Raw genomic sequence first — 23,733 nt, 5'->3', positions numbered from 1 at the left:
GCCCAAACGTGGAGCCAAGAGGCCTGGGTTCCAGCTACCCAAGCAAGGGCTGAGAAGGTTCCCCAGACCCAACCCCCAACCCACACCCCGTCCCCAGGGGCCTAGATACCAGCACCTTCCATACCTGGATTTCTGGGGGCTTCTTTGGCTTCTGAACCCCCAGCTCCTTCTCGTCCATGTAGCCCAGCTGGGCTTCCATTTTGTCTGAAAGGTCAAAGGACAGAGGTGAGATAGGCAGGCAGGCAGGGGGTGAAGGGCAGGAAACGAGGGTGCCAGGTGGCTCTATCTGGGCCAGGCACCTTCAGGAGAAGGACAGGTGAGCCAGACACCCCACACTAAGGCTGCAGACATGGGGGTCCTCGGAGGACCTTGGGCCCGGTGAGGCCAAAGCCACAGACTGACGGGACAGGGCCGCCCCCAGCAGGGCCCCCTTCTGAAAGCAGGAGCTAAGGTGGGGGAGGCAGGCCTGGGAGCCGCAACAGCTGGATGCGGGAACCACCTTCCGGTTGGCTGACAAACCACGTGCCCTCCCGCACTGAGCCACTTCTCAACACACCGCCGAGAGCCGGGGACTCTCGTACTCAGAGCAGCCGGGGAGGAGGGCACTAGCTTGTCCCACATCATGGATGAGAAAGCAGGAGCCAGAGAGGGCCAGGGAGCAAACGCAGGCCCATCTAATCCCAAGGGCACACTTGAGCCCAGAAGCGACAAGTATGTCCTTGGAGGCAAACGCTCCCAGGACTTCACGTGTCACCGGGGGAAGCAGAAGGTCAGTGCCAAGGCCTTCAAGGTTCCTCTGAGGGAAGAAGATGCTTTGCCCAAATAAACATATGGGTCACCAAAAAGACACTCAGACAAATAACCCACAGAGAAGACCAAATGATCTGAAAAAACATTTCACCAAAGAAAAGTCACAAGTGGCCCAGAAGCGCCTGGAAAATTCTCAGCATCTTCAGCCGTCAGAGGGACACAAACCAAGACCACGGGGTGACAGCTCTGCACATCCGTAAGGACGGCTACAAGCAAAAAGTCAGATGACAAACGTCTGGTGAGGGTGTGGGGAAACCGGAACCGTCCTACGTGGCCGGGGAGAACGTGAGATGGCGCGGCCCGGACGGAGGAATCCGGCAGTTCCTCCACATGTCCCGCCCCACGATCCACACCCGCCATCCCGGCGACGCCCCAAGAGCTACGCAGGGAAGAGACGTGTCCTCGCTTGAACACAGACGTTCACAGCCACGCGCCACTCGCAGTGCCCCTCTCATTATTCACACTGGCCAGAAAGTGGAAACCACCCCAAATCCATCAGCCGACAAACAAATAAACAAAAATAAGGTCCACGCATACAGCGGAGTAGTATTCGGCCACAGAGAGGAATGAAGCCGTGACCCACCCTACAACGTGGACGGACCTGGGACACACAGCCAGCCGGACACAGAAGGCACATAGGATGTAGTTCCAGAACAGGCAAACCCACAGACCCCAAGTAGATTAGTGGCTGCCCAGGGCTGGGGGGAGGGGAGGAACCAGGAGTGACTGCTAACAGGTACACGTTTTTCTCTGGGGGATGAAAACTTTCTAGCACTGGAGGCCGTCCAACCCGCTGAGTACACTAGGAGCTCCCGGACAGTAAAGTTTTTGAAGACTATGTTGTGATATGTGACTAGCCGTTAAAGAGAAAGTCTGAGGAGAGCAACGTTTCTGCAGACAGAAGCTTGGGGGGGACAAGGAGGAGGACCATCATGGGTTATGTGGAGGACCCAGGTTCTCCAGGGGCCCTGTCACCCACCATGACCCGGGTGCCCTCCCCCACTCGTGGGAGCCCAGACCTGGCAGGCCCAGTGCCGGGAGGAGGTGGGCAGGGCTGGCGGGCACTGGCGTGTTGGGGTCCGAGGAGATGACCTCGCTCGGCTTCTTGCCCTCAGGCCCTTCGGGGATCAAGTCCGGGGTGCTGTACTTCCCGTTAACATGCTCAAACTCCTGAACCTGGGGCAGGGGGCAAGGAAGGAGAGAGGGAGGTGGTCTCAGCTCAGATATCCGGACCTCAGGGCGGCTGGTGGGTCTGGGGTGTCCCAGGCTTGGGATGAACGCCAGCTCCCCACAAGGCTGAATCAAATACGCTTTTTACCACAAACCTCTGTACCAGGCCCCACCCGCACCCCCATCTCCCTGTGTGTCCTCTGCCTTGCGACCTACCATCCCCACCCCCCGCCCCCGGCCCCTCACCAGCCTCCCCACCCCCACTCAGACAGGCCTTCAAAGCCATCCCTCTAGCCTGACTCAGCATTCTGAGCTGGACACATGCCCTCTGCCTGCCAACCCTCAGGGGGTGCACGAGGGCCATGGGGTTGGGGGGCCCCGCCAGGAAAGGCCCGGGCAAGGCTTACTCACCCACCTTCTTCCTAACTAGTGACATGACCCCGATGCGGGTGAGCACGTGCTGCCTTGAGAGGCCCTCACGGGGCACGCCGTCCGCAAAGGTCTCTGCGCCGTCAGCCCCCGGCTCACACAGGTGCCGCATGAAGAGGGACACATAGGCTCTGGGGTGGGGGGGGACTGGGGCTCAGGGAGTGGGGGGCCAGCAAGGACCCTCTGAGAGGGCTGGCAGGACTCCCCCCCCCAGCAGACCCCCTGGCATCCATCACCTGCCTCCCAGCCTGGCCCGCTGGGTCAGGCCCCCAGGGAGGACGGAGCGGGGCCTCCCCTGGGAAGGGAACTCCCTAGGATAGTGCTTGCCTGGGATCTGGTCTAGCAGAGGTGGCTGGTCAATGTTTTCTACAAATGAGCCCTGCCCGGGGCCTGGTCCCCAGGTACCAGAAGCCAGACAATAGCGAATCCTCCAGATAAAGGATGGCCATTGCGCAGTCTGGCCCAGGGGAGCTTGGCCACTCTGCAGTGGGCAGCTACGCCCTGGGCCGCCACTCAGCCCCTTTACCTAAATTCCTTCTCGCTCTTCCCGCGTAGGTCCCGCACCAGCCAGTGGGAGTTGAAGGCGTCCTGGGGGGGCATACCCCAGCGCATGATGGCGTTCAGAAAGGCCTTCCGCTGCCGGGCGTTGAAGCCCAGCACCTGGGTGGGCAGGGAGTGGGGGGGAGGAGCAGAGAATTCAGGGATGGGAAGAAAGGCCTACAGAGGGGAGGAGGCAGGGAGGAGCACGAAGAAGGCAGGGGCCTCCAGCTGGGACAGAACCCAGAGGGCAGAGCCCAGACCCAGGGCCAATCCTGGCCCCCCTTCTACACAGCTGCGACCCTGGGCAGGCCTCTGGCCCTCCTGGCTTCACCCCTGCTCCATAGCCCAGAGGTGTAGCAGGGGTGAGCTCTTTGTTCTCAGGAAGGGGAAGGGGAGCTGGGGAAGGGGTGTGCAGGGGGGCCCCACCTCGATATTGCCACCCACACGGGCGAGAAGAGGTGGCAGGGGCTTGTCCCTGTCGCTCTTCAGCTGCCTCCGAGATTGTCGCCGTCCACCTGGGAAGTAGTCCCACCACAACACTCGCTGGAGCCCCAGGTGTCCTGACCCCACCCCCTACACCCCGACTCACCCCGGGACAGCAGGAGGATCCCTCACGACAGCCCCCAAAGGATGGATGACTGTCCTGAAGCTCCCAGGGGACCCCCAATTGACCATCAGCCTCCTGACACGGGTCTGGGTGGGCCCCAGTCCAGCTTCACCAGCCCTGAAACTCACTCTGCCCTTCCGGCCTTTCCTCAAAGTCCTCATCCTCATCCTCAGAGCCGATGGAATATTCGGACTGGTTATCCGAGAGCTCGTCCTGCCACTCTGTGAGGGCCGCATGGACAGGCACAGAGTGAGCCCCCAACACCTGGAGCCCCTAACCCCAGCCCAGGAGGGAGTTACAATGCCAGCAGCCCCAGGGGAACTTCCTGTGAGCTCACTGAATCCCACCTGACCTGCTCTACATCCTAAGGTACCGCACCCTGATCATCCCTCTTTCACAGGTGGGGAAACTGAGGCTGGCCCAAGGTCAGAAGCCAGTGGACCACTATCCATGCAGTTCTGCCAGACAGCCAACAGCCCACACCTGCTCCAAGCCCCCTTTCCCCAAGAAGCCCCCACACTCCCTACTCTCGGTGTCCGCGGGCTTCCCGCCTGCGGGGGCCACGCACCCTGGTCCTCCTGGGAGGCGTCGTTGTAGTTGACCTGCTTGCGGATGCGCTTGCCCTTGCCCAGGTTGCGGGCCAGGTCCTCTTGCTGCTGCTCGTAGTGGTGCCGCAGCAGCTTCTCCCAGTAGTCGGGGTCCACATTCTCCTCCTGCTTGATGATTTCCCGCTCTACCTCCTCCTGGAGACACGGGCACGGGCCCTTGATGGCAGGACCCACAGGCACAGGGTGCCGGGGCTCCGGGGGCTCCAGGGGCTCCGGGGCTGGGGGGCAGCAGTGGGCATCGCTGCCCCCTGGGAGCCTTGTGCTGCCTTCACCACCTTACCCTCTGGGAACTCAAGGAGGAACCCGAAAGCCTGCCTGCTCCAGGAAGCCTCCTTGATCACCCCAGCCCCAAATGGTCTTCATCCTGCCCCTGTCACAGCCGCTCGTTCATTCATTCGTTCATTTATTCGCTCAGGGCGTTAAGTATTTTCTGGCCTTGGGCGAGGCGTCGGGGTACAGAATTGAATAAGCCCCACCCCTGCCCTCGGGAGGCTCCCGGTTTCCTGAACGATCGTTAAACCCCAGAGCCTGCGTTGAGGGCGGTGGGACTAGAGGAGGACGTGGAAAGGCCACTCAGGAGAGGCCCAGGGGCCGGCCCTCAGGAGATCAAGGTTTGCTAGGTGGAGATGGGTGGAGATGGCTGGACACCGAACCGCGGCGGGGAGGGGGTGGGGCCGCGGCGGGAGGGGAGGGGCCACGGCGGGGGCGGGGCCACGGCGGGGAGGGAAGGGGCCGCTGCGGACAGGGGCGGGGCTTACCACGCCGTCCTCCTCCCGCACCACGTACTGCGCCACCTTGAAGGAGCTCAGGTACTCGTTCATATTCTGCAGCTCCGTGTCGTCCGTGGCGTCCTGGTTCCGGTCCAGCAGCTTGGAGATGGCCGCATCGTCGTAGTGGATCACGCTGCTGTCCTCCACGTCCTTGTTGTCGCCTGGGGCAGAAAGGGAGCTGAGTGAAGGGACACATGGGGGTGCCCAGGTCCGACAGTGGGGACCCCGCAGGGACAGACTCCTGACCCTGGCCCTTCTCAGCCCCCAGCAGGAGGCTGCAGCGGAGGGGCATGGTGCCCGGGCGGGGGGGGGCATGACCTGACCACCCACCGGTCCGCGGCTACCCAAGTGGGGGCCAGTGGGGGCGGGCACGAGAGCCAGACAAAACGCAGAGAGGACGGAGTGAGGTGGGGAGAAGCCCTTCTTCTCCAGGAACAGCCACTTGAAGCACAGGAGGAGCGGGGAGCTAGCCGCGTTCGCCCCAGGCCCCTACCTGGCGGGGTGCTGCCGTGCTTCTTCTTGGCGCTGGCAGCCAAGGCTCCCCCTTTGGAGGACTGGACATCAGGGATGGGCGTGACAGGCCTCTGGCCCTGAGACATCATGCCTGGGGGACAGAGTCAGAGGGGCTGCAGGGCTGGGGGGACGGTGCCGGGAGAGGCCGCCCTGGCCAGGAGGCAGGGAGCAGAGGAGAGAGGCCGGGGGTCCCGTGCAGGCCCTGGGAAGGGAGTGTCTGGAGCGGCCCCCACCCCCTAGGCAGCAGGGACGCCCACCCTCCACGTCGTCCTTGAAGAGCTCCTCGGTGCCGAACTTGAGGATGTCGTCCAGCTCCTGCTTGGTCATGGAGCCGGACTTGGAGCCGAGGCCAGGCCGCACCACCAGGTGGGTCAGCATCATCTTCCGCTTGGCCACCTGCGTGATACGCTCCTCCACCGAGGCCCGCGTCACAAAGCGGTAGATCATCACCTTCTTGTTCTGCCCGATGCGGTGGGCGCGGCTGAAGGCCTGGGGGCAAGCTGCGGCTCAGGGCGCGGGGCTCGGCCCAGGGCTGGGGGTGCAGGGCCGGGCACCCCAGGGGGAGAAGGGGTGTGCACATGGTTTCACAGGGACATCCCACATGGAATGAATGCCCACATGGCTATTCCGCATGTGACCCCACGGAAATGTGCCCACGTCCGGGCAGCCGTGCTGGCTTCCTGACTGTGGGTGGTCTCGGGTGGGCCTGGGTGCCTGCCCGGGTGGAACAGGGCATGGCTGTGGGTGGGCAGGGGGTGTGCAAGGGGCAATGGGGACTGTGCACTCTATGTGTGGAAGCCAAGGGGGCTCTAACGGCCGTCATGGGGAGATGCTGTGAGTGAGCCGCTGATGGGACTGCACGGCCACCTGGGGAGGACAGCGAGGCCCGGAAGCCGCCCAGGGCGTAGGACATGCATGGGGCTCTGCGTGTTAGGTATCTGCATGACATGACCCTAGTGTGCTTCTGTGTGTGTGGATGACTGTGCCTGGTGCACATGTGTGCAGGGGACATGAGTATGTGCGTGTGTCCATCCCTGCCCCGGGGGTTGTGGCCACGCAGCAGTGTGCGTCTCTACTCCCACAACCCCTCTCCCCCAACCCTCCCATCCTTCCTCACCAGCCCCTTTTGCCCCCTCCTTCATCACTTCTCCCACAGGCTTCCCCCCCACACACACTCTATTTCCCTTGCTTCCTCCCAGACGGGCTCCCTCTGGGTCCCAGGACTCCCTCCTCCTGCCTCCTTCCATGGCCTTGGTCGTAAGAGTGATGGGACAGACCGGGGATTACCAGGCACACAGTTCATCGTGTGTCCTTGGACACGTTGCCTGTCCTCTCTGGGCGTTTCCTCTTTGGCACAATGAGGGATCCAGAGGGGCAGGGCCAAGCTTCCGAAACTCACCCCCCAGGGTCCCCTCTCGGGGCTGGGATTCCATGAGGCTGGCCCAGGGGGAGGTGAAACGCTGAGACACAGTGGGAGGGGAGGGGTGGAGAGCCCACAGAACCAAGGGTGGCAAGGGGCTGTCTGAGGGTTGTGGTGTCAGGGCCACAGACCTGGATGTCATTGTGTGGATTCCAGTCCGAGTCATAGATGATGACGGTGTCTGCTGTGGCCAGGTTGATGCCCAGGCCCCCCGCTCGTGTCGAGAGGAGGAAGCAGAACTGCTGTGCCCCAGGGGCTGAGGAAGAGAGGCAGGTGCCCGGTGGGGTCAGAGTGAGGAGGAAAGAGACAGGTGGACGCAGAGAGCAGGGCGGGAGGGGATACAAAAAGGAAGGGAGCTGCTGGGGACTATGACCCTATCACGGACAAGAGCCCCAGCTGTGTTCAGGGAAGCTGGAGGAGGCTGGGGGCCCAGGGTGGGCACAGAGCAGCCCACTCGAGTCTCACTTAGCCCCTGGCTGTGCTCTGAGCCCTGATCCAACAGGAGGGAGCCACAGTGAGAAGGAAGTTGATTTTCAAAGCCCAGATGGGCAAAGTACAAACTTCAAATAGCCAGCAAATACGGGCAGAGGCCCTAATAAGGGTCGGCCTTGGAGAGCCCGGTCCTTAGTGCCCTCCCGGCTTTGCCTACCCCATGGGGCTGTCAGCGTGGCAGGGGACACTCAAGATCACAGCTCCAGGGCCCCAGCCACCCTGCTGGGCAGTCCCCACTGTCATAGGACAGCTGGTACTTAGGCCCATCTGGGCCCTTCATACGGGACCTGGGACTGCCCTGCACGCCCACGACAGCAGCACACAGGTCCCCAATCCTCCCAGGGCCTTGGGCACTCCCACTTCCATCTAGATCCTGAAACCCTCTACTTGCTCTTCCTCCCACACAAGTGGACACGGCATCACTCCTTAGGCATCTGGGTGACGGCGTCTGTCCTGCACTGCTCATAACTGCTGGTTTACCTGGTGTCAGTGTCTATGCCCACAGGTGTCAGCCAGACCCTCTGCACCAGCATCATTTAGTAACAGAGGTGGAACTTTCCTCCCTCTCTGCCTTTCTCCTTGTCCGGTTCTCAGTTCTGAACAGATGATCCCTCCTGGGCCCCTCAGCTCCCGAGCTGGCCCCCAGAGGTTCCATAAAATTAACTCCTTGTAGCCTTTAAACCTAAGGGGCAGCTGTCAGGACCTAAGGACTGGTCTGCTTTCTTCAGCCTCTTGTGGGGAGCTGGGGGACCTGGCTAAGATCCTAGCCTGGGAGAAAAGGCAGACATGGGGTCCCCATCAAGAGCCCCAGGTGAGGCAGGGGTACCGTTGAATCTGTCGATCGCCTCTTGTCGGAGGCCCCCAGTGATGCCACCATCAATGCGCTCATACTTGTAGCCCTCATACTCCAGGAAGTCCTCCAGAAGGTCCAGCATCTTGGTCATCTGCAGGGGACACGGTATGCCTGAGGAGCTGCCAGAGCTAGGAAGCCCATGGGGCTGTGGGCAGGAACCCCATGACAGTTGGGGGAAGACAGAACCACCTCCTGAGTGGGGAGACAAGTGGGGCCCAGGCAGACCTGACACAGCGCTCTCTGGAAAGCAATGCGGCCTCCAACCTCGACCCCCGGGGCCACAGCATCCCCCATGCCAGCCCCACAGCCATCTTCCTAAAACACAGCTCTGAGCCTGAGCCTCCCTGCTCTCACCTCACAGAACAAAGTCCCAGCTCCTCGCCCCGGCTTTCCAGGCTGGCAGGGCTTGGTGCCCAGTCTACCTGGGTTTCATTTCTCAATGCTTCCATCATACCCCTGTCACCCCAAATTACCTGGACTCTCCTCTGGAATGCCCACCCCCTCCTGCCTAGGGAACTCAAACGGCGCCTCTTCTGTGAGGTCTTCCCCAATGTCACTGCTCCTTATGAGAAGATGAAAGCACTCCATTCTGGGCTCCCACACCCCTGCGTTCCTCCCTTCATTCTGAGGGATAGTTCAGCTGGATATAGAACAGTCTGCCCCCACAGGGACTGGGGGTTTTACACTTGCCCCTGCCCCTACTGTTGCTGCTGAGAAGTCTGAGGACAGCCTGATCGCCACTTCCCGTAGGTACCGCGTGTGAAGAGCTGTGATTTCCCTGCCACGCGCCTGGGGATCCCCTGGCTTGGATCTCTCTCTCTCGCTTGGCTCTCCAGAGCGCACGTGAGACCTGAGACCCCGCGTCCTTCCCCAGGTCAGCAAACTCTCACAGAGTCTAGCTTCACCACCGTTTTCTCCACTTCTTCTACGGCTCATGTCAGAGGATTACGGGAGCCTCCCAAGGGGTCCTCCAGGCAGTTTCTCATTCCTGAGCTCCGTCTCCCACGGCCGCATTCTGGAGACATCCCTCCGGGCTGGGTCCCTGCGTCAAGGTTGTCTTCACCAGAGTTGAGAGTTTATCCGATCGTGAGAAATATTTCATTTCAGGTCCAGGCAGACCCTTTTCCTGTCCAGTTCTTCTTGCCATACTTCCTCCTGCTCGTGCTTCCCTGATTCCTTCTGGATTCATGGTTGTTACTCCGTTAATTTTGAGGATCCTAAACATGTTTGTCTGAAGTCCTTTTCAGCCTCTTCTATTCTTCTTTTCATCTGGATTCTGCCTATTTTGTGGAATGTCCTTCTGTCACGAGTTTTGGAGGTGGGGTTTGTTGGCTCGTTTTGGATGGGAGGGCTCTGTCTCTGGAACTTTCCCTCTGTGCACATGTCTAGGAGTCATGCAGTTCCTTCTACTTGGTCCCTTGAGGCCTCAGCCCAGAATCCTGTCTTAGGTTGGCAGGGAGTGGGGGGATTGTGGGTGGTGTCTCCAGGCTGGTCCACTGTCCCGGGCTTGGTCAGTGTTCCCCAAATCCCTCAGCCTCCCTCGGGCCCATGGTGGGACCGGGGGCCGCCAGCAGGAGCAGCTGTTACCACTTTAGTATAAGAGGGTCACATGCCCTTCGGGGGCTTCGAGCAAGGGGCCTGGCTCAGTCCCACCACACAGAAGCAGCATTTTTATCACCAGGTTCCCACAGGAACCCTGCCATGACTTCTATCACAGAGATGCCCCAGAACTACATAACCATTTCTCTTCCTCCGTCTCCCACACCGGACTGTGAGTGTCTTAAGGACAGGGACTGGCCCCGTGCCTAGCACAGAGCCTGGCGGAGGACGACGCAACCAGGCGGGTGATAGAACGAGGACACAGACCCGCTGGCCCCCAAGGCTGCACAGCGCACCTCCGACCGCCCAAGAGGCCATTCTGTGCACACTGGAGAGGGCCTCCCGGCACGGCCCCCACACGGGCTCCTTCCAAGCCAGCCCTGGGACCCCTCTGTGGGACGCCAGGCTGCAGGGGTGAGGGGCAAGGGCTGTCGTGCCAGCCTGGACGCCAAGTCCGGCTCCACGCCTTCGGGAGGAGCCAGCCGGAAGCAGCAAGTGGTGAGGAAGACTCTGGTCCTCACGGCCGATGTGCCTGAGCGCCACGAGCGTGGCGCCCAGCCAGGGGTCCTTGGCCGGGTCAGGCCAGGCCACAGAGGCGTGACTTTTGACACATGGTCCCCGTGGGAAGAGCACCAGGCCACAAGAGCTGCCGGCAGGCGGGGGTGCCCTCCGCAGGGCACAAAGGGGAGGCTGGGGGAGGTGGAGAGGTGGGCGCAGGGCCAGCTCACCTGGGAGAAGATGAGTACGCGGTGCCCTTCGTCTCGCAGCTTCTTCAGCATCTTCTGCAGCAGCATGAGCTTGCCTGAGGACTTGACCAGCGAGCTGCCATCGTATGAGCCGTTGGGCAAGACGGGGGCCTCCTGGAGACACAGCAGAAGCTGGGGCACTGGGGCGCTTCCCCTCGCCCCTCGGGCTCTGCACCAGAAAGGCCCGCAGGGAAGGACAGAGGCTCAGGGATGGGCTGAGCACGAAGCCCGGGTCAGGCCAGGCTCGGCAGAGGCAGACGGACCCCTTCCCAGCACCATGTTCCCAGGCAGACCAAGGACCTGCCAGCCCACCCTCCGTCTCCCCCTGCTGGCATGCCACCAAGACACGGGGGACATCAGCGAACAGGCCGTTGACAGAGTCTTAAGCCAAGCCGGGCCTTCCCAGAAGGAATTGGGCCTGGTCTCTGCGGTCACTGCAAGGCACATCCTGGCCGGGCCGGCCCTGAACCCCAGCTGGGCAGGACGTCAGTCCCAAGGCCCCTGCCATGCCAGAGTAGTGAGAGCCATCTGGGGCGGCCTCAAGTGCAGCTTGCCCGCACACAGCCCCCATGCCTCACTCTGCTGTTCGGAGAGGGGGGACGTGGTCCCTGCACAGGGTTTCGGTGAAAACCAGAATAATCATGTGGGGGGTGACAGGACAGCCGTGCCAGGCTCTCCAGGAAGGCCCACTTCACATGCACTTCTGCATCTGGTCCTTACCCTCTCGGGCAGATGCTACTGTCTCATTTTAGAGAAGGAAAAGCAGAGGCTCAGAGAAGCACCCCTGGCTCTCCTGAGACCACAGGCCAGAGCTGGCGTTGGAGCCGGGGCCAGCCTCTCACCCCGGGCTGCCGGTCACAGTCACCTGGGGCTCCACTCAGGCCTTGCTGACTCCCTCGGGGACTGAGGGCAACCAGATCAGCCTGGGATCCCCCACTGCTGAGGCTGAAGGGTGCCCCACCGCCCCCTGAGGTCACAAGGACGGGCCAAATGAAGGAGAGGAATTGCCTGAGCCGTGGATGGAGGTGGGTGTTCAGAAACCTGCACTAACAGGGACCACCTCTATGTCCTCCCACCCGGGGAGGGCTGAGCACCTGCCACCACAGCCAGGGGCCCCAGGACAGCCAGGCACACTCACCACGGCGGGCAAAGGGAGCCTATGATGGCAGCCTCACGCTCTGACCGTGGTGGTCATGGGTACCTGCTATGGAGGCCACGGGGCGGCCACGGGGACCTACCACGGCAGCCACAGGGAAGAGGTAGGGGTGGTTGCAACACTTCTTCAGATCCATCATGATGTTGAGCAACGACACCTGGTTCCCCCCGCCCTTGGAGTTGAGCGCTTCGAAGTTCCGCGTGAGGATGAACTTGTAGTATTTCCTGCGGCAGGGCAAGGAGGGAAGGCGGGCTGGACGCCGGGGCCACGTGGCCTCCGAGCGCGCACTCTCTGCTCTGCGGGGAGGCCAGGGGCCACCGGTCCAGCAGCGCTCATGGAGAGACCAGGGGAGACCTACGAGGGGAGGCCACCGGCCCAGAGCCACCCCGCGAGTTCCTGGGGACTCTGCAAGGACTCGGACAGCCCCAAGCCTGGCCGCCAAACAGGTCAAAGGAGGAAGTGCGTGTAAAAGGTGAATCAAGGCCTCGAGGTGAGTCCTCCTGTCCCACCACCCCAGGAAGCAGTGCCGGAAGGCTAGGTCAGACCATCAGGGACAAGACAAGCCCAGGGGACGGGAGGCACGCTGCTCTGCGGTGGCCCCCTACGGGCGGGGTGCCCACTCACTTCTGCATCTGGCTCAGCTCCACACGAACGATCAGCTCGGTCTTGGCCGGCATGTTCTTGAACACGTCAGCCTTGAGCCGCCTCAGCATGTGCGGCCCCAGCAGGTCGTGGAGCTTCTTGATCTGGTCTTCCTTGGAGATATCGGCAAATTCCTCCAGGAAGCCCTCCAGATTGCTGCAAGAAGGAACTGGGATGAGAGCCAGGAGCAGGGGACAGAAGCAGGCCAAAGCCCTCTGCAGAGGGAGCCAGGATTGGGGTGGGGGGACCAGAGGGTCACAGGGCAGGCCGGTGGGCTGGTGGGCGTGGGAGCCTTAGCCCTGCCCGAGGTGTCCATCTGAGCCCACGCTCGCACCCCAACTTCCCAGCACAGCTCTCTCAGCCACATAGGACACCTTCCTCTTTCTCGAAGCTGTCCAGGGCACAAAGTCTCTAGAACTCTTTACCCATATTACAGAAAAGGAAACTGAGGCTGATGGGGGCCCAAGGTTGTATGGTGCAGCCTGCCTGCAATCTGCGTCTCCCAATTCCAAAGTCAGCACTGTCGACCCCGAACCCCCCCATTCTGAGTCAGAAAATAGGGTTGGTGAAGACCGGGAGGTCGGGGAAGGAGACCTTAGGACTCCCACCGGCCGCGGCTCCGTGTTCGCCGCCGTATCCACCACCACTCCCCATCTGCTGCCCCCATCACCGTCACCCACGGGGTCACTTGGGTTTCCGTGGAGAGGAAGGCACAAGCCAGGGCATGGGGGCAAGGACAGGAGCCCCAGAGGACCCCCGGGGTTCTCCTGGGGTGGAGCCAAGAACAGTCGCCATGTTCGGGACCACCCATGTCCCCCTGAGCCCTCCGCACGCGCAGCCCCACGGACCCTCCCGCGCAGGTCCCTTCACCCGGGCTTTACTCATTCTACTGATGAGGCAGCCGAGTTCCCGCGAGCCATCCGGACACCGGCCTCTATCCTGCCTGCCCGCCCGCCCCTGCCCCATCCAGGCCCCCAACTCACTTGAACCGCTCTGGAGTCAGGAAGTTGAGGAGGTGGAAGAGCTCCTCCAGGTTGTTCTGAAGGGGGGTCCCCGTCAGCAGCAGCTTGTAGTCGATCTTGTAGCTGTTCAAGACCCTAAAGAACTTTGGGGGGCAGGAGGCCCATCAGGGGGAGGGGGGCGGCCAGCCAGCCGCCCCGACCCCGCCCCGTGGCGGCTCCAGGGCCAGTGGCCGGCACTGCCCACCTTGGACTGGTTGTTCTTCAGCCGATGGGCCTCGTCCACCACGAGGCAGGCCCACTCGATGGAGCCCAGGATGGCCTGGTCGATGGTGATGAGCTCGTAGGAGGTGAGCAGGACGTGGAATTTGATCTGCGCTTCTTTCTGCGGGGGAGAGGGGCGTCTGGAGGGGAGCAGGTAGGGTCTCCAAAGACAAGGAGGCATGGAGGAGGGGTGGACGGGACCCCCGAGAGCCCAGAAAGGCCCTGGGCCTGAGAGGAAGAGCAGAGGGATCCGCTGGGGCCCAGAGCACCGCCCCGCCTCTGGCGGATGGCCGCGGGGGCCGATCCCGCACTGAGCTCCTCACGCCCCGCTCATCCTCACAGCCACTCCCGCCACGCCGTCCCTGTCCCCACGTACAGCTCGCGGGTCTCGGGCTGGGCAAGATCACCCAGGTCCCCATGGCCAGTAGCTGGCAGAGCAAAGATTCGAACAGAGAAGTGGTCCCCGCACTTGGGGTTAAATGCTCTTTCAGATGACTTGAAATTCTGAGCGCTGAATTTGTGTTTTGTAAGAGGAGGCCTGTGGGACAGTGGGGCCCTGGGCAGCCCTGCCCAGCAGACCCCAACACCTCATAGCCTCGTGGGGGCCAGGCCCTGGCATGAGGGGACACGCACCTGGGAGCAGCCCCAGGCTGAGGGAGCACGGCATTACACGGCCAACGGAAACCACCACCGCGGGGAGACAAGGAGCGCGAGAGAATGGGAAAAGCTGTTCCCTGCACTTGAGTCAAGAGCCCTGTGCCTTCACCCTTCTCTGGACCCCACAAAGGAGGAAGCCCATCTTGGCCAAACCAAGCCTGCTTCTCCCCGCGACCGGCGTCCCTTTGGGAGGGACCAGAGAGGGGCAGAGGGCGTCTCTGGGGCTGCACCTGGCCCTGTCCTTGGGAGCCAGACCTCAGTCAAGTTAAATAACCTCCCAGGCCTCAGTCTCCCTTCCGGTTCAAAAGGGCACAATCCTGTCTACATGAGCAATGCCATGAGAACCCAGAGAGCACAGGCAGATCCCACAAAATGACACGCACAGTCCCCCCAGAATCCAACACGGCCTCTTCCGGGTACAGACCCAGAAGGCCCCAAAGAAGCAGAAGCAGGGATTTGACCAAACGTCGGCACATTCACGTCTACAGCATTTTCACAAGAGCCAAATGTGGCAACAACCCCAGCGTCTGTGGACAGATGAACGCACGCAGATCGCAAAGTGCGGCCTTTTCACACAGTGGGAAGTTATCCGGCCTTAAGAAGGGAGGACGCTCCGCCCCCGTGTTACCACAGGGTGAGACCAACAATGTAATGTTCAGCAAGGGAACCGGGCTATATACTATACTATATATACTATACCATTTTCCCCGAACAAGGTACTGAGAGTAGTCGAAATCACAGAGGGAGAGGGCTGGGTGAGAGAGAGGGTGCCAGGGGCTGGGCAGGGGGACGGGAGTTCCTGCTTCCTGGGGGCCAAGTTTGGGTTTTGCAAGACGACAGGGTTCTGGAGGCGGAGGAAGGCGATGGTTGCCGGACAAAGCGAGCGTGCTTAATACCTCCGAGCGGCGCGCTTCAAAATGGTTATCACGGGAAATTTCTGTTTGCGAATTTTACTATAATTTCTTATTTTTATTAGTTTTTTAAGATTGATTGATTGTAGAGAGAGGGAGAGAGAGAACAGGAAGTGGGGAGGGGTGGGAGGGAAAGGGAGAGAAAAACCTAAGCAGACGCCACACTGAGCACGGAGCCCGACATGGGGTTCAAGCCCAAGATCCTGAGATCAGACCTGAGCTAAAAACAAGAGCTGGACGTTTAACCCGGCTGAGCCACCCAGGCTCAGAGCTGCTGTCCCCAGAGCTGCTGGATCCCAATGAGGCCCTTCAACAAGACCCCTGGAGACCCATGGACACAGTCAAGACAGGCCCTGCCTAGCTCAGTCAACCCTCCACAGCTCTGTGGGCCAGGTCTGTTAGCTCATTGGCTGAGCAGAATGTGAGGTCACTCAGACAGTGTCCCAGGTTGAATCGTGTCCCCCCAGTCCATGTCCACCCAGCAGCACGGGATGTGACCCTTCCAGGAGCAATGATCTCTGCAGGGATAATGGGTTGTGATGAGGTCATCTGGATCAGAGGGGTCCTGAATCCAATATAAGTGGCGTCTCTAAGACACACTAATACAAAGGGGAATGGCCGGGGGCCTGGACGCCGAGATGGGAGCGATGCAGCCATGAGCGCAGGAACGCCAACAGCCACCAGAAGCCCGAGAAGGCAGGACAGAGCCCCCCTAGTGCCTTCAGAGGGAGCGTGGCTCTACCAACATCTAGCCTCCAGAACCAGGAGAAAGTAAGTCTCTGTTGTTTCCAGCCCTCTGGTTCATGGTATTTTGTTACATCAACCCCAGGACATTGATACAGCTGGCAATTCTGCCTGGAGAGAAGCCCGTGGTCAGCCACAGGGCCTTGTGGCCCCAGGGGCAGGCCGAGAGCTTTCCTGGGGTTCCCCTTGGGGACGAGGAGCACTCACCTTCATACGGAACACCTTCTTCCCGCTCCGAATGGCGTTGTCCTCAAAAGAAAACTCATTCTCCCGGATCACGGAGCGGCTCTCCTTGTCCCCCGTGTAGGTGACCACATAGAAGTCGGGTGCCCACATCTCAAACTCACGTTCCCAGTTGATGATGGTGGACAAGGGTGCACTGACCAGGTAGGGTCCCTTGGAGTGCCCCTGGAGACAGAGGCAGACGGATGCGGTGAGCCTCCCTGCCCGCAGCCAGTGCCGGCCCCCCCTCCTGGGACTCCTGCCCCAGCCTGCGCACCTCCTTGTACAAGGAGTAGAGGAAGACGATGGTCTGCACAGTCTTGCCCAGACCCATCTCGTCGGCCAAGATGGTGTCCGTGCCCTGGGCCCAGGAGAAGCGCAGCCAGTTGAGGCCCTCCAGCTGGTACGGGTGCAGCGTGCCGCCCGTGGAGTCAATGTACCAAGGCTGCTTGTCGAACTTGACTGTGGGCTACGGAAGAGGCAGATGCTCAGACACACCCTGAGTCCTGGGCCCCAGAGCCCACCCCCCGGGGTTTGGCACACACTGCCCCTCTGCCGGCAATACTATTCTCACTCCTCTCATCCCTGCCAATCCCTGCCTCCCATCCCTGCCTTCTGGGCTTGGCTAGAACACCTCTTCCTTCAGGAAGCCCTCCCTGACTCCCAATCTGGCTTGGGTGTTTCTGTGTCCTCCTGGGGCAGCCCTGTACATTTCCAAAGGGGTCGCTTCCTGATTGTTGGACTCTCTGACTTGGAGCCCAGGCTGTGGTCATCGCACTTGTCCTGTTCACAACTCGTCCTGCTCATGACTCTGAGTCCCACATGGTACCTGGGACATGGTGGGCACTTGGTCAACATTTGTTTGCTGACTGCCTAAGGGGCTTCCTCTCCTTGAACCCTAAACATCCCCTCTGTCTCCTTTATATCCTGCAGCTCAAGGCTGCCTCCCCCAAGAAGTCCTCCCTGACATCCCCTAGTTCCAGGCTGAGCCCCGAGGTTCTGTGTGTACCCACTACAGGCCCAGGGGGAGATGGACACTTCTTGAAATGGAGACAGAGTCCTTGTTCCAATGGCTGGCAGACACCCCAGAGAAATTTGCTAAATGAATAAAGGTCAACCGTCCACACCCCGACGGGCTCGTGGCTAGGCGTTAGGGTGTTGGGGGATGTATTTTGTATGCTGAGCAGAGACCATGTGCTCCCAGTCTGTGCACAGTGCAGACTCACAGGAGGCCAAGGCCTCTGTGCCCAGGGAGCTGTCCCTCCGCATCAGGCTGGGGGACCCCAACTCCAGGGTTGAGCTCTCCCCGGCAGGGAGGGCCTGGGTCTTTGTCACCTTGTGCCATCAGATGCCCGGCTGAAGTGGCCAGAACCAGAGGGGCCATGGCACACCACTCCCGCAGGACATGCCATCCTCCAGGGCCAGGCCTGGGGTGCCATGACCCGGCAGCACCACCCCCCACCCTCACCCCCACTCACATCCACAATGGGTGTGTCTGGCGGTTTCTCCTGCTTATCGTCCTTCAGCTTCTTGCCCTTCTTGGCCAGTCTCTTGGGGAGCCTGGCGTCTTCACCCAGCATCAGCTCCCTGGGAAAGAGTGGGGGAGGCAGATGAGCAAAGCTGAGGCCAGCAGGAGGCGGCAGTCTGGGGACAGCCCTGCGGCCCGCGCACCTGTGGCCCCAGTAGGCCTGCTTCAGGTTGTCATAGTAGGGGATGTCGATGTCGTCGATCTCCCAGGTGCACTGGTCATAGGGCAGATCTTTCCACTTGATCAGGTAGTGCACGTCTCCCTTCTTGTCAAAGCTGCAACATAGCACATGGGTGGTGGGGGAGGGGCGGGCCAGGCCACTGGGCCAGGGGCTGGGGAGGCGGGGGTCCGGGGGACACCTCACACAATGCAAAACCCCCACTGCCACAGGCCCTGGGGAGCTAAAGTGAGCATGAGCAGCAGAGCCGGAGAGGGACAGGGGAGAGGCCACGCTCACAGAGGAGCAAAGAGCCAGCGACAGTCCCACCCTCTGTCACCGTGATGAGTCCCATCGAGGCAGGGTGTCTGGACACTGGGATTCTGCATTTCTGAGTTGGACAGTCCTCTCCCCAGACCCTAGGCCTTTGTATTTTCACTTAAAAAATGCAAAGGCCCAGAGCCATGCCCATCCTGGTCCCACCTCTGCAAAGTAAATTAGGACAGAGTCCCACACGTGCAGGCGGGATGACCTCTTCTGGAGACCCCCCGGGGACACAGGGGCTGGATGAGGAAGCTAGCAGCCCAGAGGGGTGCTCCAGAGAAGCTGCTCGGACTTCACCTTGATTCTGACCACGGGGACGGTCCCCGAAGCCTCCCACCCACCCCAAGCTGAGTGCGCAACCAAACTCAGGGAGCACGGCGGGGTCAGCAAAGCCATGGCTCCCCAAAAGGGCTGAACCTACAGCTACCCTGGGGACCATTAAGAGGAAGATCAACCCCCCGTCACCATAGAAACAGTTTTTTTAAATAAATAATTAGTCCTTACTCGGACTTGGCCGAGTAATGTGGAGAAAATAAATGTGGGGAAAATTCACCCAGCCTGCCTTGAATGCAAGGGGGAAGACCAAAGTGCGTGTTTTTAAAATGCAATTTAAGAAAGGTTAAAAAAAACCTGTGGATCAGTTCAGTGGGGGAGGGGAGCTCAGATGTGCATAGGATCTAACCCTCTTTTCTTTTCTTTTTTTTTTTTTAAAGATTTTATTTATTTATTTGACAGAGAGAGATCACAAGTAGACAGAGAGGCAGGCAGAGAGAGAGGAAGGGAAGCAGGCTCCCTGCTGAGCAGAGAGCCCCATGCGGGACTCGATCCCAGGACCCTGAGATCATGACCTGAGCCGAAGGCAGCAGCTTAACCCACTGAGCCACCCACTGAACCCTCTTTTCAAGAATTGTTCTCAGGTGCGCCTGGATGGCTCAGTGGGTTAAAGCCTCTGCCTTCGGCTCAGGTCATGATCCCAGGATCCTGGGATCAAATCCCAGGATCCTGGGATCAAGTCCCGAATCTGGCTCTCTGCTCAGCAGGGAGCCTGCTTCCCTGCTTCCTCCTTCTCTCTCTGTCTACTTGTGATCTCTCTCTGTCAAATAAATAAATAAAATCTTAAAAAAAAAAAAAAAAAAGAGTTCTCAGTGGGGGGAGCGCCTGGGTGGCTCAGTGGGTTAAAGCCTCTGCCTTCAGCTCAGGTCATGATCGGGGGTCCTGGGATCCTGGGATCGAGCCCCCTCTGCTCAGCAGGAGGCCTGCTCCTCCCTCTCCCTCTCCCCCTGCTTGAATTCTCTCTCTCACTGTGTCTCTGTCAAATAAATAAATAAAATCTTAATAAATAAAAAAATAAATAGACTTGTTCTGGGGTGGGGTGGCTGGGGACAGGCAGGGGCAGGCAGCTCTTCCAGGCACTCCTGCCCACCTCTTAGTGAGGCCAGCTCTAGCAGGGGCTGGCGTGCTCCCTCTGCCCTCACCCTCGCCACAGCCTGGAGTTACTCCTGAGATCCCACGTCACATGAGAAACACAGAGGCACAGAGCCCAGGAAACGGGGAGCCAGGGTTGGAATCTGGGTCTGGCTCAGGTTCCTACCCTCTGCACTACCCAGCCCCCGCCACTCAGGACACCTGGGGTTGGCCGTCAGACCCTAAGCTCCTCTCAGGCAGACCCCATCAGGCCGAGACAGAAGGCAAGTAAAGACTCCTGTCCTCACCCTGTGCCCACCTGTCTGCCACTGCCGGTTCTCAAGCCCCTGAGCTCAAGAATCATCAAGAGCTCCCACTGTTCCCCAAACCAAAGCCAAATTCCAAGGACCCACAGGCTGCCCACCCTGGTCTCCATCCAGCTTTCCGCAGCCTCTGATCACAGTCACCTGGGGCCACCAAGAGTTATCTCGGGACATGGGCGTTTGGGACAGTAGCCAAGAAAGCAAGTCCTACCACCCTAACTCACTAGGTTCAAATCCCAGCTCCACCGCCTCTTGGCTGTATGACTTGGCCAAGTAACTTAACCTCGCTCTGCCTGTTTGTACATCCGTAAAAGAGACAGAAACGAAATGTCTACCTGTCAGGGTAGATAGTGTTCAGTAGCATTAGCTATTGTTTTTAAAGGAGGATCAAATGTGCATACACCCCCACACTTCAGGCCACCTTGGTCCCCAGGACCCTCCCGCAGGTATCAGGCTCCTGAAGTCAGGAGCACACGCGTCCTGACCCACTGATGTCCCACTCGGTGCAAGTGTCCCAGCCTGTGTATCAAGCTGCCCCCTTACACGTATGACTCTGGACCTGCACTCCCACGAGTGAGAACACACGTGTGTGCATGTGCCTATGTGCCTCAGATGACTCCCTCCAGCGGGGCAGTCCAGTCGCCGGCAGCGGGGGGCCCCCCATCTCTTCTTCCTGCCCCCACAGCTCCCACGCGCAGTCCTGCGCCTGCGCCTACGCCACAGAGCGTGTCCCTGCCCCATGGCCATGGGCCCAGGCAGCAGGCACCCACCTGTGGTTCAGGATACGGTGGATCATCATCCACTCGGGCTTGATGCCGTAGCGGTAGAAACGTTCCTCCATCTTGGCGTAGAGAGGGTCCTTGTTCTTCCTTTTCTCGCTCTTGCCGTCCTCATCGCCGGAGCCATAGTCGAAGGGCGGAGGCTCGTCCATGTCATTCTTTCTTTGGTAGTTGCGATACATCACCGTGTGGTAGAGCTCCAGCTGCTTGCGCACCGGCAGAGGTTACAGGGGGCAGGTGGCCGTGGCTCCCCAGTGTCCCTGATGCAGCTCCCCCAGCCTGGGCCCCGGGCAGGACAACCTCACCGGCAGCCTCCCGCTCCCCGCCTCCCAACAATGGCCCGCACTCAGTGCTAGCCGGCACCTTTCTGGACCAGAGCCTTGGCACAGCCATACCTGCCCGGTGCCGGGGGGCCTCACCTGTAGTTCCTTCACCCAGGAGCAGTGCCAGTAGGAGAGCCCCGCCCACTTGACAAAGAACTCTCTCTCCGGAATGCCTTCCAGGGGCTTGGGTGGGGGGACACCGGGCTCCATGTCAGGCCCCGGCAGCCCCACCATGAAGGGGGCAGGGGGCTCCGTCCACCTCCAGTGTAGGATCCGCTGGACTTTGCCCTTCAGAGGGGGGCACTGTGGACACAGGAGGGTCCCCAAGTTCAGGGCTTAGCCACAGGGCCCCCCCCACCGAGGCCCCAGGGACATCAGGCTGTCACTAGGCTCTCTCCAACAAGCTGCCCTGCTCCCCAGGTCAGCCCCACCATAACTCCACCATGCTGCCCTGTCCTCAGGAGCCCGCACACGCAGCACACACGGGAGATGGGCAACGCGGGTGTGTGCACATGCACGCACACACACGCACACACACCAGAAGCCCAGACGCACACTGGGGAACTGGGGCATGCCACGGCACAGCCCAGGATCCGGAGGGTGGGGAATCCAGCACTGGGGGTGGGCCTGGGGGCCTTCAAACGCACTAGGCCACTGGGGGCAGGGTGTGGGGCACTCTCCTCCCCCTGCCTCCTGCTCTCTCACCACCCCCAGCCCTGGGACAGCAGCCAGGTCCGGGAAGGGGCTGAGCGGGCAGTTCTGCTGCTGTGCAGCTTGAGTCAAGCATTTTACCTCCCTGAGCCTGTTAGTCATCGAAAAATGGGCATGACAAACGTCTGTACCCGGAAAGACGGAAGCGGTAAAGGGATGCCCAATGGACAGCGGCTGTGTGGCTGGGGTCCCTCTCCGTTATGGTTCAGGGAAAACTGCGTCTGGGTCTCAATGGGGTCTCAATGGGGTCGAGCCGCAGAGAGGGTCTTAGTGAGGCAGGAGGCGGGACTCGGGGATGGGTGGGGGCACTGTGGAGGACGGGTACTCCCGCCTTTGTTGGCGGCCGGCAGAGCGGGACCTGCAAGGAGCGGGCCTCCGCCAGCGTCTCGGGAACATCGCAGGTGCAGCCCGGGCCCGCGGAGACTGGGCCTTCGGTGGGCGGGGCTTTGTGGGTGGGCGGGGCTTAGCCCTACAGAGGCGGAGCCTTTGGTGGACGGGCGGCTCTGATGGGGCGAGGCCTGGAGCTCAGCGGCACTCGTGAGTGGGCGTGGCCCGGGCAGGCGTAGCGAGGCCTTTGTGGGCAGGGCCTCCCGGGGGCGTGGTCTGGGTGGGCGGGGAAGTGCTTGCCGGGGCGGGGTAGGGGGCGGGGCGGCGCGGGCGGCGCGGGGCGGGCGTAACACTCACAGTACAGCGCGGGCAGAGCCATTCACCGTTTGGGATCTCGGGCAGCGGCGGGTTGAGGCAGTGCAGGTGGTAGGAGGAGGGGCACGCGTCGCAGCAGAGCAGCTCGCCGCCGTCCTTGCACACGCGGCAGAACTCCATGTGGTCGTCCTCCTCCTCCTCGCAGCCGCCCTCCTCCTCGTCGTCCTCGTCGTCCTTCGGCTCCCACTGGATCCCCTCCTTCTCCTGGAGGGGAGAATCCGGGTGGAGGCACCTCGGGCCAGGGCCCCCTCCGCGCCACACGGCTCTCTCCCTCCCGCGCGCCTCTCCCCTTCTTCACCGCCCCGCGGGCCGCGCGATCCTGCGCCATCCGGGAGCCAGGCACCGGCCGCGCCCCCGTCCCAGAGCCTCGGCCGCGGGCTTACACAGTGGGGACAGCTCCACTTGCCCTCCGGAGCCTTCTCCAGCTCTGGGTCAAGGCAGACGAGGTGGTAGGCCCGCGGACAGGTGTCACACAGGATGATCTCCCCGCCCTGCTGGCACACCTCACAGTAGTCCTGGTGGTCCGTCTCGTAGCCATCCCCGTCGTCAACTGGGGAAGGGCAGAGGCGGTGGTGGAGGGCCCGGTCCCCACTCCCAAGGTGCAAGCAATCTCCACCCCAGGCAGGACCGGTACCCAGTAGGTGCTTAATAGGTGTTGGATGGATGGATGGTGGATGGGCTGGAGGCATGAACCAATGTCTGAGGAAAGGCTGAGGGTGGGGAGGGGGTTGGAAGTAAAAGCGGGCGGGGAAGAGGGTGAGCTGGGGACTGGGAGGGAGGGGAGAAGGCGCAACAGGGCAGATGGCGCAGGCGGCTGCGGAGCACTTCCTTCTCTGGGGCCCCCTTTGCCAGTGCACACCCACGCCCCAGGGGCCTACACCAAAAGTCCGGGTTTAGCCTCGGTGGGACAAGACCCCTTCCCTGACCCCAGAGCCCTCTGGGGTGAGGAAGCACAGGTGAACTGTGTAACAGAACACGAGGAGGCCCTCCCCTGCTGACCACGGGGCGCTCTGCACCCCGCCCCTTCTACCCGGCCGGCGGCGCCCCAGGAGTCCTACTCCTCCTCTTCTTGCGACGCCTCTTGCTCTTCTTCCCCAGGGCAGCGGAGCCCTCGGAGCGCACGGAGGAGCTGTGGATGCTGGCGCTGTCGAAGTCCGACTCCTCCCGCTCGTCCTCCTCGCTCTGCGGGGGTGGGGTGGGGACCGGTGAGCCTAGAACCTGCGTTGGAAGCTCATCCCAAGGGCCTCCCTGGCCTGGGCAGAGGATGGGGTAGGGCAGGGCATGGTGGAGACTCCAAGTTCTCTCCACCTGGCTCGCAACCCCAAAGGGCCCCCCGCATCAGTCTAGCCTAAGGTCCTACCACCTTTCCC

The 23,733-nt window shown here is 61.2% G+C and overlaps 1 protein-coding gene across 2 annotated transcripts in view; it reads right to left on the bottom strand.

Moving 5' to 3' along the window:
- Window positions 1-23,733, bottom strand: part of CHD5 (chromodomain helicase DNA binding protein 5) — a 55,522-nt gene that overhangs the window by 10,667 nt on the left and 21,122 nt on the right. For both annotated transcript variants that reach the window (XM_047728116.1, XM_047728117.1), the window contains exons 7-32: window positions 23,422-23,545; window positions 22,747-22,913; window positions 22,346-22,567; window positions 21,047-21,253; window positions 20,619-20,830; window positions 17,784-17,915; window positions 17,591-17,699; window positions 16,390-16,581; window positions 16,098-16,298; window positions 13,562-13,699; window positions 13,339-13,460; window positions 12,338-12,511; window positions 11,796-11,937; window positions 10,540-10,671; window positions 8,186-8,303; window positions 6,999-7,123; window positions 5,705-5,936; window positions 5,428-5,538; window positions 4,923-5,095; window positions 4,125-4,299; window positions 3,685-3,777; window positions 3,376-3,464; window positions 2,936-3,069; window positions 2,396-2,540; window positions 1,830-1,986; window positions 125-204 (exon numbers count right to left, since the gene is read on the bottom strand). In XM_047728116.1, the coding sequence (XP_047584072.1) occupies window positions 125-204; window positions 1,830-1,986; window positions 2,396-2,540; window positions 2,936-3,069; window positions 3,376-3,464; window positions 3,685-3,777; window positions 4,125-4,299; window positions 4,923-5,095; window positions 5,428-5,538; window positions 5,705-5,936; window positions 6,999-7,123; window positions 8,186-8,303; window positions 10,540-10,671; window positions 11,796-11,937; window positions 12,338-12,511; window positions 13,339-13,460; window positions 13,562-13,699; window positions 16,098-16,298; window positions 16,390-16,581; window positions 17,591-17,699; window positions 17,784-17,915; window positions 20,619-20,830; window positions 21,047-21,253; window positions 22,346-22,567; window positions 22,747-22,913; window positions 23,422-23,545 (3,906 nt within the window). The remainder of the gene's footprint in view (window positions 1-124; window positions 205-1,829; window positions 1,987-2,395; window positions 2,541-2,935; window positions 3,070-3,375; window positions 3,465-3,684; window positions 3,778-4,124; window positions 4,300-4,922; window positions 5,096-5,427; window positions 5,539-5,704; window positions 5,937-6,998; window positions 7,124-8,185; window positions 8,304-10,539; window positions 10,672-11,795; window positions 11,938-12,337; window positions 12,512-13,338; window positions 13,461-13,561; window positions 13,700-16,097; window positions 16,299-16,389; window positions 16,582-17,590; window positions 17,700-17,783; window positions 17,916-20,618; window positions 20,831-21,046; window positions 21,254-22,345; window positions 22,568-22,746; window positions 22,914-23,421; window positions 23,546-23,733) is intronic.

The sequence above is a fragment of the Lutra lutra genome, chromosome 4, assembly GCF_902655055.1.
Source record: "Lutra lutra chromosome 4, mLutLut1.2, whole genome shotgun sequence".
NCBI classification, from domain to species: domain Eukaryota; kingdom Metazoa; phylum Chordata; class Mammalia; order Carnivora; family Mustelidae; genus Lutra; species Lutra lutra.
This window is presented reverse-complemented; position numbering and strand designations above follow the sequence as displayed.